The sequence below is a fragment of the Scyliorhinus torazame genome, chromosome 15 (genome assembly GCF_047496885.1).
Source record: "Scyliorhinus torazame isolate Kashiwa2021f chromosome 15, sScyTor2.1, whole genome shotgun sequence".
Taxonomy (NCBI): Eukaryota; Metazoa; Chordata; class Chondrichthyes; order Carcharhiniformes; family Scyliorhinidae; genus Scyliorhinus; species Scyliorhinus torazame.
Window position 1 is genome coordinate 119089818 of NC_092721.1, and position 18973 is coordinate 119108790.

The 18973-nt window shown below is 46.5% G+C and overlaps 1 protein-coding gene across 1 annotated transcript in view; it reads left to right on the top strand.

Moving 5' to 3' along the window:
- The window catches only part of slc9a2 (solute carrier family 9 member 2), a 148324-nt gene that overhangs the window by 92814 nt on the left and 36537 nt on the right, over positions 1-18973 (top strand). The window contains exons 4-7 of the mRNA XM_072476635.1: positions 7086-7303; positions 8825-9027; positions 16904-16993; positions 17791-17861. Of these exons, the coding sequence (XP_072332736.1) occupies positions 7086-7303; positions 8825-9027; positions 16904-16993; positions 17791-17861 (582 nt within the window). The remainder of the gene's footprint in view (positions 1-7085; positions 7304-8824; positions 9028-16903; positions 16994-17790; positions 17862-18973) is intronic.

Below are 18973 nucleotides of genomic sequence, written 5' to 3' on the forward strand. Positions count from 1 at the left end.
CAACCGACTGCCCTCGGACATGGACAACGCGAGGTGCCGCGAAGCGAGAACAACCACAGGACCAAGGCCGTCACAATGGTGCACCTAGTTGTGACCCAGGAGGATTAATCCGAAACAGAATACTATGATGGTGGCCGTGGGCTGGGCACCCCAAACAGGGCCAGGACGCCGGAGAAGCACGGGAGGGCCCCATTCTCCACAGGAACCCCAGGCATTGCCACCCCCTAGAGGCCGGGAATTCTATCTGGAAGACCAGGAGGAAGAGTACCAGCTGCCCACAGGGTTGTGCTCATCCAATTTAAAAAAAAAATAATGTTTTGTTTCAAAATTTAGAGTACATAATTCATTTTTTCCAATAGAGGGGCAATTTTGTGTGGCCAATCCACCTACTCTGCACATCTTTGGGATGCGGGGGCAAAATCCACAGAAACACGAAGAGAAGGTGCATACAGTGACCCGGAGCCAGGATCGAACCTGGACCTCGGCACCATGAGGGAGCAATGCTAACCACTGCACCACCGTGCTGCCCATGCTCATCCAAATTGCATTAAAAGTGAACCGACACCCCATTCACATGGAGCTCGATTCTGGATCAGCGGCCTCAGTGATCAGCCACCGGACGTTCAATATTAACAAGTCCAGTTTCTGGACCTTGGACCTTTGGGACACGGATCCCCGATTGGCAACGTACACTGGAGAGCTGCTGGCCATTGAGGGAACCGTTCATATGAGCATGGCATATGGGGACCAGTTTGCTTTTGTGGCAGTTCGCGGAGGACGACCTAGCTTACTGGGCCGCGATTTGCTACGCCACCTAAAATTGGATTGGCAACACATCTGTCGCATGTACCCCCACAGCCCGGAAGGAGTGTTGGCAAAATTTCCAGACATTTTCGCAGAAGGCCATCAGGGCAATGGCCAGGATCAGTATGGATGAGGATGCGCAGCCTCTTTATTTCTGGGCCTGGCCAATGCCGTACGTGCTGCAGCCCAAGGTCACGGCTGGATCGTCTGGAACACTTGGGCATCATCCGGCCCTAACATTTCGCCGATTAGGCTACGCCAGTGGTCACGGTGCTAAAACCTGATCGGTCCCTATGTCTGCGCAGGGACGACAAATTGACAAGTGAACCGGATCTTGACTGGACCGTTGCCCAATCCCAATTAAAGACCTGTCCGCAAAACCCAGTGGTGGCACCACATTCATGAAGCTCAACATGAGCCACTCCAGCATGCCTTCGATCCAGACTCTCGGAGATACGTGACAGTAACCACCCAGAGTGTGTTTCAATACACCTGACTGCCTTTTCAGGGTTCACCAGCTTGTGCGATTTTCCAGTGATGGAAAAAAATCCTGCGGGGCCTATCCAGATGTCCCATATACCTGGGCAACGTACTATCACTAGGCTCTCGGAAAAGGAACATTTGGAGATCCTGGCCAAAGTCCTCCGGCGTTATGAACAGACTGGTGTCGACTTCCGCAGACAGAAATGTGTTTTTAACACCCCCTCGGTCACCAATCTGGGATACTGTGTCGACAGAAAGGGGCTTCAGTGGAAGACAAGGTGCGGGCCATCAGACAGGCTCCAATCCCTAAAGACCCAAGTGAACTCCTTTCCTTATTGGGACTCAAAAACTACAATGAAAAAAATCATCCCCAACTTTTCCACCTGCTTAGTCCGCTCCTCAACCTATTAAAAAAAGGGTACCAGTGGGAATGGAACCTCCCACATCAGAAAGCATTCCAAGAGGTAAAAAGGTAGCTGTCCTCGGAGAAGCTGTTGCCACACTTCAATCCGGCAAAGCCGCTTCTACTGACGTGCGACATTTCCCTCTATGGCGTAGGAGCCGTTCTTGCGCCGTGGATGCCCATTGGTCAGAGCGACTGATAGCTTTCGCGTTGCGCACACTGGCTGGTGCCGAGCGGAACTATACCTAAATTGAGAAGGAGGGCCTGGCGGATGTATTTGGTGTCTGGAAATTCCTCAGTATGTCTATGGTCTCGCCCTTATGGTCTGTACGAACCACAAACCTTTGCTTGGGCTATTCAAAGAGGACTGAGTGATTTCCCCCGATTGCATCTGCCAGGGTCCAGCAATGCAGTATACAAATACACGCTGGAACACCGCCTGGGCACATGGATCCCATGTCGATGCATTGAGCTGCCTGCCCCTCTCCACAAGACTACCGGCTCCCGCCTCCACCGCAGAAGTAGTAGCGGCCCTCCACTTCATGGATTCCTTTTCAGTCACAGCGGGCTCGTGTAAAAGAATAGACTCAGACGGACCCTCGGTTATCGAGGGTCCAACACGTAGTCCAGTATGGGGGCCAGCACAGAGCTTTGCGCGATGATCTGCAAGCCTATACATTAAAACTCCCGGAGCTGAGTGTGGAGGATGGCGTCCCATTGTGAGGGACACAGGTGCTCACCCCGGAACGCCATCGGCCGCTTTTGTTGCAAGACTGTGTGGTGGCCCGGGATCAACTCGGACATCGAGAAAGGTGGCCCAGCACTGCGGCCCATGACAAGAGAGCCAGAAGGCCCACCGGCTGCACCAATACACTCTTGGGAATTGCTGGGAAAACTCTGGGCCAGGGTTCACATAGACTTTGGCGGCCCATTTCAGGGAGCAACATTCCTCGTGATGGTGGATGCCCAGTCAAAGTGGCTAGAGATTCACAAGGTGCAGACCGTGACCTTGAAGACAACAGTATTCGACACACATTCAGCACCCATGGCTTACCCGAAGTGCTGGTGTCGGATAACGGGGCTGCGTCCACAAGCAAGGAATTCAAAGCATTTATGGCAGCAAATGGAATTCAACATGTACGGGCTGCCCCGTACCACACAGCATCCAACAGTTTGGCTGAGAGGGTGGTCTATACTTTCAAGAGGACGATGAAAAGCTGATCGGAGAACACTGGGAGACGCGGCTGGTCTATTTGGCTACTGGACGACCCCCCATGTCACTACGGGCGTGGCACCAGCAGAGATGCTGATGGGACATTGGCTCCAGACCGGCCTCAACCTGGCCATCTCGGACACCGGAGCTCAGATCCACCAGGTGTAGGACCGTTCTGAGACGGACGCAGGTCGACATTCGCAGCAGCGCGAGTTCAAACCGGGGACGCAGTATATGTGTGCAATTTTGGCGCTGTTAGCGGAGTAAATGAGTCGAGTTCTTCAGACCGTATGGAACTTTAACAAAATGTCTTTTAATGCCTCACCCATGCGGGAGCGCAAAACACAGCTGCTGTAACTCCAGCTTGGTCCAAGTCGCTCTGCCCGAAAAAATCCTTTACACATTTCTTTATACTGTTTGGATGATACAAAGTGATTCAAACTAATACAAAGTGATTCAAAGTAATACAATGCAGCCGAATATCGATACCGGCAACTTGATTAGATCACAGTCATTCTGCTGATTAGATGACGTGATACATTATCTTACATGCTTTCCTTCTAATCGTTCAGTGGATACATCTTGTCCATCTGTTTAACAATACAAAGAAACGTATTTCAGACAATCAGTCCGTAATGAGGTGGTGAGTGTCCCATCTCCCCGATATCTGCATATGGTTATGTGCACAATGCCCCTTCCAGACATGACGGGGCCAGGCTGAACATTTCCAATTAGTCCCTGTTGCTAAAGCTTTGCAAATGTGTTAGCTGAGGTATGTCTGCTTGTACTATGCTAATTTGTGCCTGCCCACATTTGGGTTTTGGAGATTGTCAGGTTAACCCTTTCCAGGCATCCTCTTCCCTGCTGCCCCAGACTCCGGACGCGCCAATCCAGGTCTGCCCACGGTCCCTTTCGCTGCCTAGACTGCCACACCGGTGTCACCTCCACCCGTTGCAGCCCGAGAAGCTGAGATGCCTGACGCCTCATAGAATTTACAGTGCAGAAGGAGGCCATTCGGCCCATCGAGTCTGCACCGGCTCTTGGAAAGAGCACCCCACCCAAGGTCAACACCACCACCCTATCCCCATAACCCAGTAACCCCACCCAACACTAAGGGCAATTTTGGACACTAAGGCAATTTATCATGGCCAATCCACCTAACCTGCACATCTTTGGACTGTGGGAGGAAACCGGAGCACCCGGAGGAAACCCACGCACACACGGGGAGGATGTGCAGACTCCGCACAGACAGTGAACCAAGCTGGAATCGAACCTGGGACCCTGGAGCTGTGAAGCAATTGTGCTATCCACAAGGCTACCGTGCTGCCTCATTGGAAGACTCCAACGGCGGGGTTGGGGGTGATATAACCCCCCCTTGGACTATGCTCCAATTGATTTCCCCCTTACACAGCTGAGTATGAAATCCCCTGGTAATTGGGGTGTAAAACACTTTACACCAATGAAGTTCTTTTGATGTACAATCCCAGTCATTAAAATAGGAAACCGTGCAGCTATTTTGTGCACAGCAAGGGTCCCAACGAGAAGCAGTTTGATAGTGAGCAGATCATCTCTGTTAACTATGGTGGATGAAGTGTAAATATTGGTCAGACCACCAGGCAGAACTTCTCTTTTGTTCTATAATCTATGATCTGTAAAGATTTAATCACCTGCTAATGCTCGCATTCCAAGCATTGCCTGGCATCTTTGAATCTGTCTATATATATATATGTTTCTGGAACATACCTCTTCATTCAGCTGAGGAAGGAGCAGTGCTCCGAAAGCTAGTGATATCGAAACAAACCTGTTGGACTTTAACCTGGTGTTGTAAAACCTCTTACTGTTCTATAATATACCATGGGATCCTAAGGTAGATGCTTCCTCTGTTTAACATCTTATCTGAAAGACTGCATTGAAAATCCAGCCCAGATTTGATCCACTGGTGTGGGTGGAGGGCAATGCATATGAATAGGGAAAAATATTCAAATAAATATTCTTAGGGGCCTAAGAATTTTGTTACCAAATTATTTCCAGCATCTTCCTAAAATGTAGCAAATAAAGGCTATACTGATCAAATATTTAGCTATTAAAGAAACACCGTTTTACTTTTTGAGTCTTGGGTCTGTTTTTACTCCAAGCCAGATTTGTTTTCCTTGGCTCATGTCAGTTAAAAGCAACAAGTTGTATTATTTGGTGCCTTTAATATAATAAACCGCCCCAAAGCGCTTCCGCCAAACCTGAGCTACAAGAAATTATGGTACATTCGCAAAAGCTTGGGCTAGGACTAAGAGGTTGAGTTTAAGGAGGAAAAATAATAATAATCTTTATTGTCATAAGTAGGCACTGCAATGAAGTTACTGTGAAAAGCCCCTCGTCGCCACACTCCGGAGCCTGTTTGGGGATACAGAGGGAGAACTCAGAATGTCCAAATTACCTAACTGCATGTCTTTCGGGACGGGAACCGGAGCACCCGGAGGAAACCCACGCAGACACAGGGAGAACGTGCAGACTCCGCACAGACAGTGACCCAAGCTGGGAATCGAACCTGGGACCATGGTGCTGTGAAGCAGCAGTGCTAATCACTGTGCTACTGTGCCACCAATAGTTTGAGAGAGAGGGAATAGAGCTCTGAAAGTACTGCTGGCAGTGGCGGAATGATTAATATTTGGGGCCACTCTGGGTCCGAATTGGAGGAACACAGATATATCTAAGGATTGTTGGGCTCGATCACAAAGTTTGGGAGGGGTGATACCATTCAGGGCTTTAAAAATAAGCACGAGAATTTTAAAATAGAGGCATTGCATTACTGTTTGTCAGTGCGCCCTTTTCATCTTGCAGTAGGGTGGGAGCAGGCGTGTGAATGCGCCCTAAGTTTTCATTGTACATGTGTCCCTTTACACAGACAGACCAATCTTAGAAGGGCAGGTGGGAGGAAGGAGACAACAGCCAGGGACCATGGTCGGGATTCTCGGCTAAGTCTGGATGCCGGTGTAAACAACGAAGTGTTTCACGCCGGCGTAAACGGGCCGCTTGGCCCAGCGATTCTGTTGCCCACAGGGGGCCAGCACGGCGCCGGAGTGTTCTGCCCTGCTCCAGCTGCCATACGTGGCCCTGCACTGCTCGCCGCAGGTCTGCGCATGCGCGCAGCGGGCGCTCGCACGCCGGCGCCGTGCAACATGGCGGAGCCGCACAGCGGGCCCGCACTGAAGAAGATAGCACCCCCCCCCCCCGGATCGTTCACGGCAACCGATCAGCGGCCCCTGATCGCAGGCCTGGCCGTCGTGGAGGCCCCCCCCCACCAGGACGGCCATCGCGGCTGCGGGTCCGAGCTCCCGCTGGCTGGAACCATGTTAGAACCATGCCGCCGGGAACCTGGCCGGTCGACCGCGGAGAATCACTGCGGGGGCCTCTTCCAACGGCCCCTGACCGGTGCCACATCGACTGCGCGCATGTGCACGACTGGCGCCGATTCTCCGGTCGCCGGAGAATCGCATACCGGCGTAGGATCGGCGTGGCGGGCTGTCTCGGCAGCATCTCCGATTCTCCGAGCTGGCGCAGGCTCGTAATCCTGGCCCATAACTTTCACTTTTTTTCAGATAAGGAAAACTCTTCTGTAAGGCAGATTTAAATTCCAGTATACTTGGGGATTGTTTGCTATAGTAATGCTATGATATGACTGGATTCAGTTTTTATGTCCCATGTAATTGATACTTGTTGTATAGGCTTACGTGAAGAATGTCCACTTAGGTAAGATATAGGCTAATCAATGCCTGTAGCATTGTTCATTCACAAGGGAATCTTTAAAATCATCTTTCAAAGAGGTGCAGATGAAAGAAAATTCTAATTGGAAAAGAGAGTTTTTAACTGCTTTTGTTTTGGATGAAGATACACAACCCTTAAAAATGTCAATTGAACTTAAAAGCTGAGTGAAGTCCATTGAATTTTCTTTCCTATTTCACTTGCTGCACCTTAGTTTGAGAGGAGCTAACTTAATAAGAAGCAGCATATAATCCTTTCATGGTTTAATATGGCACAAAATTGTGCTTTAATCTTCTGAATCACTGGGGCTGAGAAAATCTATCATTAAACCAAGGAGAAAATGTTTTTTCTATGAAGCAGTGTCCAGAGTTGATGCCTGTGTGTCTTTATGTGAAAATGTGTTGATATAAAATATTTCCTTTTCAGATTGATAGCCTGTTCTATAAGCATGAAGCACTATGTGGAAGCAAACATTTCAATGAAATCCAGCACCACTATTAAGTATTTCATGAGGATGTGGAGCAGCGTCAGTGAAACTCTCATATTCATCTTCCTTGGTGTATCAACAATCACAGACACCCATGAATGGAACTGGGCATTTGTTTGCTTTACTCTACTGTTCTGCTTGGCTTGGCGGGCATTAGGTAAGCAACAGTTCATTTGCCCTTAAATTGATTGCATAAGGTTGTTCTCTCTGGCTTCACCCACAGACAAACTAATATTTGATTGCAAGAAATATTGGAATATTAGGGGGATCTGTGAAGGAATCTGGTTAATTTAAATCGATGCAAGGAAAATTGGATGGGGTCCTTTTTTTTTTGGAGGCATGCACTCCAACATGCTCAATTTTCCAATGTCTGCACCCACTACTGCACTTGCGTGCAGATCCAGGAAAATTTCCCCTTGTAAGTTTTACATAAACATTCAAAAGTGCACTATGCAACCATACATTAGCGGGTAATCATATTTTTCAGTATTTTATCAAATCTTTCAGTTAAATCTTGATTTATAACAGATTATGGGTGGGATTTACCGGCTGTTCACACCGGCGGGAAATTCCGGCCCCACGCGGCGCACAGAATTCCTGGCGATGAGGGGTGCTGTCAATGGGAAATCCCGTTGACAATGGCGGGGCGGTTGGTTCCACTGGCGAGCTGCCTCCCCCGCCGAAAACACACGGTGGGGTGGTTGGTAAATCCCGCCCGATATTTCTATGGGATCTCATCTTGGGTAGTGTTTCCTGTCTGCCATCAAAACCATTAAATAAGCATGTGTGAAAGTCACAAATTTCCATTGCTGACCATATTTGAACATTATAGTTACACTATTTACCCAGTTTTTATTATCATACAGTTGGATATTGGGCAATATGAGCATGACCCTCAATACTCCAGAACATTTATGGAAGTAATTAGCTATGCCATACCTGAGTAAATTATCATCTTTCAGCTTTTTCCATTTCACTTGGGGTCACCACAATGTTGCTAGATCTCCCTTTTCCTCCTTCTCCTGTCAGTCACCCATTCTTCTAATTCCGTTATGTTTACGTTTCTTGTCAGTGCATCTTTCCATTTGGTCTTTGGCCTTCCCCTTCTCCCACTTTCTGCCAGGCCTATCTCCCATCACTCATTTCATCACGTAGCCTTTCTCTCCAACAGATGATCGTACCATTCAATCTCGGCTATTTTAGTCGCTTCCACAATCTAGACTACCAGCGACCTCCCCTCATCCCCCACCTCCCGAATTTAATGGGTTCCTGACCATGTCCCTTCTCGCCACTCCACATTCCATCTCAGCATTTGCATTTCATTAATATCCAGTCATTGTTCTCTTTTCAAATTTCTGCACTATACAACAAGCCCTGCCTCTCAGCTGTCTTGTAGCATTCTCACAAGAATCTACATGAATAACAAGGTCAATTTAATTTGGTCTCATATAGGCCAGAAATATCTGCAATTTTGATTGTTACTCTATACAGAAAATGTGTTCAGCAAATCTTGTTGGGAAGGAGCAATATTCAAATCTCATCTTGATAATATTCTGCGCCAGCAATTTCTATGTATTTCCAACAAAGAGAGCTATCCCTCTAACAAGTGATATAACCCATTGACATATATATATATACATGGTTCCCAGTTTTTAACTGATATCTGTTTTACTCTCAGGTGTTATTGTGCTGACTCAAATCATTAACAGATTCCGAAAACTGTTGGTCACCCGCAAGGATCAGTTTATCATTGCATATGGTGGGCTGCGTGGGGCTATTTGCTTCTCACTGGTGTTTCTCCTTCCTTCTCATGTCTTTCCCCGAAAGAATTTGTTCATCACAGCAACTATTGTGGTCATATTCTTCACTGTCTTTATTCAGGTTCGAAATATTTCCCTACATATCTTGGTTGTTGAAATATCTGTTACAAAACTGTGTATAAAATTATATATTACTCTATTGATGAGTATTGATAACCAACAACTTTGTCACATAAATACGTTCTTAATCTACCACAATTGGTACCACAATATTCATGATAATTGGTTTTATTTGAATTGCATGCTATTCACAGAATGTGTTCATAAAGGCATTACTAACTCGAAGTCTATGTTTATTTTGCGTGTGGAGAGAGCAGGGCAAGTACTAGGATCTCAGCTACACTTCAGTTTGATTCTTCTGCAGCTTTGACAAAGGGTCATCTGGACTCGAAATGTTAGCTCTTTTCTCTCCCTTCAGATGCTGCCAGACCTGCTGAGATTTTCCAGCATGTTCTCTTTTGTTTCAGATTCCAGCATCTGCAGTAATTTGCTTTCATCCTTTGATTCTTCTGTTATTTGGTTGCCAAACGTCTTGGCTATTTTTATTGCAACTCTTTCAGATAGTCTGATGTTTATATTGTGAAGCTAAAAAGAGGCTAGACCAATTAAATTGTTCTTTCTAGATAATATTAGAAGTATAAATATCTGGTCAAAGTCACAAATGGAATCCATTGTGACAATGACCCTCCTCATCCTCCTGATCTTTCTGCAGCCTTTGACACAGTTGACCACTCCATTCTCCAACATCTCTCCACTCACTTTCGGCTAGGTGGAAACACTTTCACTAGTTCCTGTCTTACCTGTCCAATCAATGGCCATGGAAGGACTGATAATGTCTTCCTGCTCCCGTACCATTACTGCTGGTGCTGCCCCAGGATCTATACATGGCATTCACCTATTTCCCATCTACATGTTGTGCTTTCTCAGTTCTCTGCTCTTAAGGAGAACAGCCCTCTTCTAACCATTTCTCCACATAACCAAATTCCCTTATCCCTGGTGCCATTCTCTCGAATTCCTCCTGCACCTCTCCAGTGCTTTGATGTACTTACTAAAGTGTGATGTCCAAGAAAACATTTTTCAGCTAATTTGTGTATGATTGCTAACTTGTACCAAATTGGCATGGATGCTGACATCATTAACCTATACAGTGGAAAGTACTGCAGCTTCAATGACCTTTTCAAAAGTATAGATTTTGCTCAAGATGAGTGTTTCGTTATGTTTCCTTTGTAACATAAGCAGCTTCCTTGTGTTGCATTTGGCAAAGGAAGGTCCAGACGTGTAGATAACTTCAACACATTTATTTACACTATGTACACTTTTATAACTTGAGTTCAACACTACTGCTAATCCTATTATAGCTACCTAAACTGACTAACCAGCTGCTGTCTTCCACGTGGTGGGTGTAATATTGAATCAACCCTGTGCCTCTCCTCACTGACTGTCTCCACTGGCCATAGGGCTGATCATGTGTGTGGTGTCCTTTATATATGGGTTGGTGTAATGCCCCCCTGTGGTCGTGTCACATCCTTGTGTATCGCGAATGTCCATTGGTCGCCCCCTATCTAACTTATCTATTGGTTGAGAGTGTGTGTGTGTGATGTTTCTGGTGCTCCCTCTAGTGTCTGGCTAGCTTACATGTATTTACAGTGATGCACATCACAACATCCTCCCTTTTTTATATGTTCATATTTTCTGTACACTTTAAGAAAAACTGAACAAAGAACAGGTAGATAAGGTAAGGTATGACAAGTCATGGGAACGGTGATTAAACAATAAGTACAAATCATTCATATGTGAGTCCATAAACCATCAATCATCATGGTTAAATGTCTCTCTTGGTTATGAACGCCATCAACGTTTCCGAGCCACAGGAACCAAAAAGTGGTCAAATCACTTCGCTGTCTGATTTGGAGTCTTTTTCTTTTTTTATGTTTGTGGTGGTGCTGTCGGATGGCATCTTGTAGCTGATAGGTCGTTGACATTGAAGAGGTACCATCAACAGTATCATTCGAGGTCATGGATGTGCCATATGCTGAAGTTGAATAAGACTGTATATACTGGTTCTGGCCACATGCTGTGCTGGAAGGGTGTTTCTGCTGAGAAGTGTTGAAGCATGTCGATTTGGAGATAGAATTGCTGCTCGCATCGATGTCTGGTGATGGTGTGAAACTAGAACCTTGCATCTGATAGGAATATGCTGTCTGGCCAGGCTGTGGTGCAGCAAATCCTGGGCAGTGACTAAGGCATCCAGTCTGTAGTGCAGATTGCGCTGGCGGTAGTCCTCCTTCGGTCTTGATTCCATCAGTGGGCAATCCGTAGTGCTGGCCTGTTTGAGAATATGCTGCATAGACTGCTGGCTGCTGCAGGCTTGAATACTGGGTTTATCCAGCATGAGCTTTCATTGGCCGCACTGTCAGTGTGGAACAAATGTGTGGACATAGCTGTGGTGAAAATTGGTGTATTCCTCCTGGACTGTGGCCGCTGCTTGTATTTGCTGACCCAGTGTGATTGTTACGTGATCCATCTCCTGTCATTGTGGCATCTGCTGTCACCCTGAGCGTGCCATCACTGAGGTTGCGGCACTGCCTGTCTGGAGTAAAGTCTGGCTTACGTGAATCAGAGTCGGCGTTTGGTTGCTCCCCATCTGGAGTCTGGTCTGTTTTTTGTTGATGCTCCCCGTCCGGAGTCTTAGCAGGTTCACAGGAGTCAGCACGTCTGGAGTCGGAACATGCAGGAATGCATTGACTAGTGGAGAGGTTTGAGCAATTGAGGGTGGAAGTAGTGTGGTGTCACTGGAGTCACCAGTGGTCTCACAGTGATCGTCGAGTGCCTCTGTACACATTAGCTGAGGTCTGTCACTTTGTACCTCTTGCATGGGAAGTGGGATGTTGTTGTCACTCGTTTCACATACCGTGGGTAGATCCTCAGTAGCTGCTTGCTGTTCACTAGGGTTGGGTAAATTGTCAGAGTTTTCATCTGGTGGTGCAAACAATGTGGGTGGACTGTCATTGTCTTGCCGTTGTCCTTCATTTGGGCTTGAACAGTCATCATCGCTTTGTCCTTCATTGTAGCATGATAGACCGTCATGGTCGTCCTGCTGTGTAGTGGAGCGTGGTAGACTGTTATAGTCTTCTTGCTGTTTACATAAGCATTGCAGACTTGCATCGTCTGCTGCTAGTTGGTCAGAGGAGGTTGCTAGACCCTCATGGTCTTGTTCCTGCAAGGACTGCGCATCGGAGTCATGCGTTTCTGCCATTGTGGAGTCTGTCCACGAGCTTGCTGTGGAGTCTTGTGATACTGGAGTCACTTCTTATGCATGCAAGGACTGCGGTGTGGAGTCTTGCATGTCTAACTTTCGTAGAGTCGGGAACCCTGAGGGGGGCGTGGACCACGCTCTGTGTGGCAGCAGGCCGCTCTCTGTGGGCTTGTACCGCTCTCTGTCTCTTAATTTCAGGCTGCAACATCATCCTGCACTGATGAGTTGGGACGTCATATCTGCTGGGTTGAAGATCCTCAAATCCAAAGAATGAATCCGCATCTGCGTCGGTTTCAATGCGGGGGTCGCCAATGTGCAACACGTCCAGTTGCGGTTTGGATTTGGTACTGGGGTAGCCTCTCAAGGTGAAAGGGTCGTCCGAGTCGTTGTCGTCTAGGACCATGGAGCGGTCATTGGGCTTGCGAGGTCCAGAGAAAATGTATAGGTCGGTATCGAAGTATTCAAGGTCGGAATCATCGGTTTGTGCGTAGGTGACTGCTTGTTGCCGGGTTCTTCGGAGGTTAAATTCATTTCCTGGTTCAATTTGAGGCATTGTGCTGTCATTCCAGGTGAAGGAAGGTTGTTTTACAGCTTTAAAAGATTTTTTCTTTGTTTTGGGACGTTTCCCCTTTAAATTGGTGCGGTCTGAGGCCTCTGATGCCATGACGTGCATGTCGGAAGCGATTGCGCATGCGCAGATCGCTGTTCCTTTATCGATGGCTGTTTTCTTGATTGCGCATGCAGGGCGTCTCGCGCATGCGCAAACGAACCTTCCGGTTCTGCGCACTTCTGGCGCAACTGCGCTAGTGTAGTCCCTTTAGCAAGATGGCCGCCGGCCCCGACCCAAATCGTTCTCTGGTCTGGGATTTCGGCCTCGAGGTGAGTACTGGTGCTTCTCTTACCTTTTCTTGCCGATTGGAGTGTGTTTTCCTCACAGTATTTGCCGAATTTGTCCAGGACTGCCTGGAAGTCGCACCTGTTTTGCCCCTTGGAAAACTTGAATTTTTAAAAGATTTCTTCTGCTCTTGCACCGGCGATGGTGAGGAGAAAACCATGTTTTTTCATCATCGGCCAGGTCTTTAAGTTCAGCTGCCACCAGGAAGAATTCAAACGTTTGCCGGAATACCTGCCAGTTTTCGCAGAGATCGCCGTGGCACTGGAGCTGCTGCGGAACCGGGAGCTCGAACATCTTTCCTGGGTATTGCTGGTTGTCACTGTATGCTGAGGTATGGCTATCTGGATTTAAACAGTTCACTACTGGTACCATGTTTTGTTATGTTTCCTTTGTAACATAAGCGGCTTCCTTGTGTTGCATTTGTCAAAGGAAGGTCCAGACGTGTAGATAACGTCAACACATTTATTTACACTATGTACACTTTTATAACTTGAGTTCGACACTACTGCTAATCCTATTGTAGCTACCTAAACTGACTAACCATCTGCTGTCTTCCACGTGGTGGGTGTAATATTGAATCAACCCTGTGCCTCTCCGCACTGACTGTCTCCACTGGCCAAAGGGCAGATCATGTGTGTGGTGTCCTTTATATATGGGTTGGTGTAATGCCCCCCTGTGGTCGTGTCACCTCCTTGTGTATCGTGAATGTCCATTGGTCGCCCCCTATCTAACTTATCTATTGGTTGAGTGTGTGTGTGTGATGTTTCTGGTGCTCCCTCTAGTGTCTGACTAGCTTACATGTATTTACAGTGATGCACATCACCACAATGCGAAAGCTGCAAAAGTAGAAAATGTGCAGAGGATCTGCAGATCTGAATAGGACAAAAATAAGTGAATGTTTCAAATTAAAAAGAATGCGAAAATATACAAATATTGGGCTGGATTCTCCGCAGCCCCGCGCCGAAATCCCGTTTGGCGCGGGGACAGAGAATCCATTTTCGCGCCGAAATTGGGCCCGGCACTGGTCCGGCGATTCTCGGATCCCGGAGAATCGCTGTTTTCGCAAATTACTCCGTGCGGCTGGGAGGGCCATTGCCAGAGGCCCGCCCAGCGATCCTCCGCTCCCAGCTGGCCGAGTTCCCGACGGCGTGGCTCTAACCACCTATCGCCGCCCTGAACCTCGCGTGGCGGCTGTGGACTCAGTCAGTGGCCGCCCTGGTGGGGGGCGAGGGGTTGTGCACCGGGAGTGGGCCTTATGGGCAGTCGGACACAGATCAGGGCGGTCCGATGTAAGGGCATGCGGCCGATCAGGTAGAGAGGGGGGCGGGGGGGGACCCTACATTTCGGAGCTGCCTCCGCAGTCCGAATCCGCCATGGCGCTCGGAGCAGCCGCTGGAGGCCGCCGCCGTGTGTATGCATGGACTCGAAACCGGAAATGCGGGAGCCCGTATCCACAGCTGAAGCTGCGTGAATTACTCTGGGTCCATGCCAGCCCCCTGAAGGTGAGTGAATTGGTTTAATATTTTTTGAGGGAATTCCGGAGCGCAACGCCAGCGTTTTTATGCCGGCGTGGGGACATAGCCCCATTTTGAGAGAATCCAGCCCATTATCTTTGTTTCCACTTTTCAAAGAAACGTTATATTAGGAAAGGTTCCAGCATATTAAAATTATCTGTTTATCTGTCCAAACATTAAAAAAAAAATTCTTTTAAAGTACCCATTTCTTTTCCAATTAAGGGGCAATTTAGCGTGGCCAATCCATCCACCCTGCACATCTTTGGGTTGTGGGGGCGAGGCCCACACAGACACGGGGAGAATGAGCAAACTACACAAGGACAGTGACCCAGGGCCGGGAGCGAACCCGGGACCTCGGCACCGTGAGGCAGCAGTGCTAACCACTGCGCCAATTTACCGCCCCTTATCTGCCCAAATATAAGCCCATTATTTGAGAATAGGATGATAAAAAAGCTAGGAAATAAAGGCTTATTGGTCTCACATCAATTGTGGGGACATTGCTAGAATCTGTTTTTCCTGGGACAGAGTGACATGAACATTTGGATAAATATGGGTTGATCAGAGAAAGACAATATGGAATCGTAACGAATCTAGTTATTTTTTTTGAGGATCCAAGTAAGAGCAGGATAAAGGTTCTGTGTAAGCCTGTTAGACAAAGAGAGTGCTTGAAATTGGGATGCAACCTGTTGGCTTGTTCAGGGTATTGGTTAGACAATAGGAAGCAGAGTAGGGATAATGGGTGTGTACTCAGATTGGCAGGATTTGAGTAGTGGTGTTTTGCAAGGATCTGTACTGGGGCCTCACTTTATTTACAAGTGACTCAATGAAGGAACAGATAGCAGTGAATCCAAATTTGTTGATGATACTAAGAAATGAAATGAAATGAAATGAAAATCGCTTATTGTCACAAGTAGGCTTCAAATGAAGTTACTGTGAAAAGCCCCTGATCGCCACATTCCGGCGCCTGTTCGGGGAGGCTGTTAGGTAATGTAATCATAATATTTATTATTGTCACAATTAGGCTGTATTTCAAAAGTATAGATTTTGCTCAATGAATTTACTGTGAAAATCCCCTGGTCGCCAAACTCCTGCGCCTGTTCAAGAACACAGGGAGAATTCAGAATGTTCAAATCACCTAATAACATGTCTTTCGGGGCGTGTGGGAGGAAAGTGGAGCACCCGGAGGAAACCCACGCAGAAACGGGGAGAACGCGCAGACTCCGCACAGACAGTGACCCAAGCGGGAATCGAACCTGGGACCCGGGCGCTGTGAAGCAACAGTGTTGCCCATGTAATAAACGGTGTGTTTGAGAGCACAAAGTTGCAATGTGCCATTGCTAGATTGTGAGTGCTCAAAATTGGCAAATTAAATTTAAAGTGGAGAAAGTGCGAGGTCATTCATTTTGGAATTAAGAAAGATATTTCCGAATTCTTCCTAAATGGTGAGAATCTAGAAATTTTGAATGAGCAAAGGGTCTAAGTATAGAAACCATTAAGAGCTCGTGGACAGGTACAAAAAGATTCATGGAATGTTGGTCTTTATCTTGAGCATGCCAAAATATTAAGGGATGAAAGTCATGGTAAAACTGCACAAAGCTCTGGTTAGATCCTATTGGGAGTACAGCATTCCGTATTGGATGCTGCAATGCAGAAAGGCTACATTAAATTTGGGGATTGCTGCATGAATGCACTGGAATGTTACTGGACCTAAAAATGTTAAATTGTGAGAACAGTTTTCACAGAGTAGCATTGCATTCCCTCAAATGTAGAATACTATGGGGTGAACTACATTAAAGTGCCTAAGGACGGTATGGCAGCACAGTGGTTAGCACTGTTGCTTCACAGCGACAGGGTCCCAGGTTCAATTCCTGGCTTGGGTCACTGTCTGTGCAGAGTCTGCATATTCTCCCCGTGTCTGCATGGGTTTCCTCCGGGTGCTCCGGTTTCCTCCCACAAGTCCCGAAAGACATGCTGTTAGGTGAGTTGGACATTCTGAATTCTCCCTCAGTGTACCTGAACAGGCGCCGGAGTGTGGCGACTCGGGGATTTTCACAGTAACTTCATTGCAGTGTTAATGTAAGCCCACTTGTGACAATGGAGATTATTATTATTAAGATGAATAAAGGATTTAATATCATAGGTCAGGAGAAACAAATTCCTCTGATGAGAGAGTCCAGAAAAAGGGAAAGTAACTGTCAAATTGTTTGTCCCGAAATGCCAATAATTGTGCATCTGTATTCGATGAAGTAAATGTTGAATGTTGATATTTTAGGGAATGACTATCCGTCCATTGGTTGGCTTTCTGGATGTTAAAAAGTCAAGTAAAAAACAGCCAACAGTCAGTGAAGAGATTCATATTCGGGTAAGTGCCCTTGGTATTGTTGTTTATCTGTATAACAACCTTGCATTTATATATCGCTTGTAACATAAAGATTATCCCCAAAAGTCTTGTAGAAACAGATGTCAATTCAGGAGTGCTTTGGAGAGGTGACGAAAAAAAACTTGTTGGAGGGGAATATGCGACTTGGGAACAGGGGAACTCTGCTATTCCATAAGATCGTGGTCTCAATTTTACTTTCCTGTTTGTCCCCCATAATCCTTGACTCCCTTGGTGATCAAAAATCTGTCTAACTCTGCCTTGCCTAATTCAATAACCCTGCCTCCACTGCTCGCTGGGCAAGAGAATTCCGCATACCTTTACGATCCTCTCCCTCATCAGCTTATGAAATCCTCATTTTATTTTCATCATCTGCAAACCCGATGTTGGCCTGCCTTCTTCACATTTCACCATCCTCACTGAGTTCCAAAACACTAAATTGAAACCTCAATTTCAGCCATATCCAAAGAAAGCAGTTTCCTAAAAAGTGGCAAGGAAGCCTTGATAAGACCTGTCTCTCTGCCAATGACATAAGTTGCACAGGAAGGGGAAGTTTGATCCTTCAGGAGTTCCACAATTCTGGTCCCTTGCTTGCATTACCACTAGAGAGGTGAGGAAAATGAAGATGGCTGCTTCACTGTGCTCACCAGTTGTAATTCATAAAATTGCTGCCGATACACTAGTCCTGGCCACCTCGGTATAAAAGCCCAGCTCTTTGCTTTTAACACCTTGCATCGAATATATAGCTGCTTTCCAATTTAAAATCTAATTTTTCTGTCTAGTTTTTTGACCATCTTTTGGCTGGCGTTGAAGATATCTGTGGACAGTGGAGTCACTACTATTGGAGAGACAAGTATGAATTCATAGTTTCAACATTTAAGTTTTATGCAATAAGTTAAATGCCTCTGATTAATTACCGACCTCGGCAGCCTAGAAACCTAATCAGTCAATTGGGTAAAGAAATAAACTTTAATTTTTCTGTAAAACTGATCTTGGTTAATTGACGGCTACTCTATAAGTATCACTGCATTCAGCTGTGCAATATCTACATAATGTTTTTTTGCCTCGCGTGACGGTCAGGAAGCATAGTTTACCCTGTTCCACTTTCCAGTCACGCAAACATCAGGTCAACAGATTTGACCCTGGATACACTTTCTCCCCTGCTGCAGTCGGGCAAAAAAAATAACCCCTGCTGTGAATTGCCCTATTGTGTTTGTGCGGCAGACCAAAGATAAGTACATGCTGCTGTTTTGTCTGCTCTGCAACTTGTCATTCAATACCAAATTTTCCCAGTCCCCACTTCCTCCCATCCAGTCAATCCAGTTTGTGCAAACTGCAAGATTACCTAACTACTGTGATAATATATTGGCAGGAGCAATCATTTATTGTGTAGTTTTTATAAAAATGTAAATAAAATTGGGAAGATAGCGTTTCCCCGTGCAGTGGTCCAGCACCATTATCTTTCCCCGATAATTGGAAAATATGCTAGGCAAAGCATGTTTCTCCAGTCAGCCATTTAACATAATTTCAGGTTAATTAGCCAATATTTTAAAACAATATTTTTGTCCAATAATAATATGACCAATATTTTTAAACAAGTAGTTATACTTGGATTTAACTGAGAAACACCGGTAATAAGGGAAAGGTGGGGCAAATACAAAAAGATACTGGGCTGGATTCGCTGTTGAAATCGGGAAATGCGATCGGGTGGAGAATAGCTTCCACGCCAAAATCGCAGCAGGTGCCGGATGAACGCCAAATCGTCATTCTCCATCACCTTGAAAACGGCGTCAATGCGTTTCACTGCCCGCATACTTTAAACACCGTTTGCATATCATTAATAATAATCGCTTATTGTCGCAAGTCGGCTTCAATGAAGTTATTGTGAAAAACCCCTAGTCACCACATTCCGGCGCCTGTTCGGGGAGGGCGGTACGGGAATTCAACCCGCGCTGCTGGCCTTGT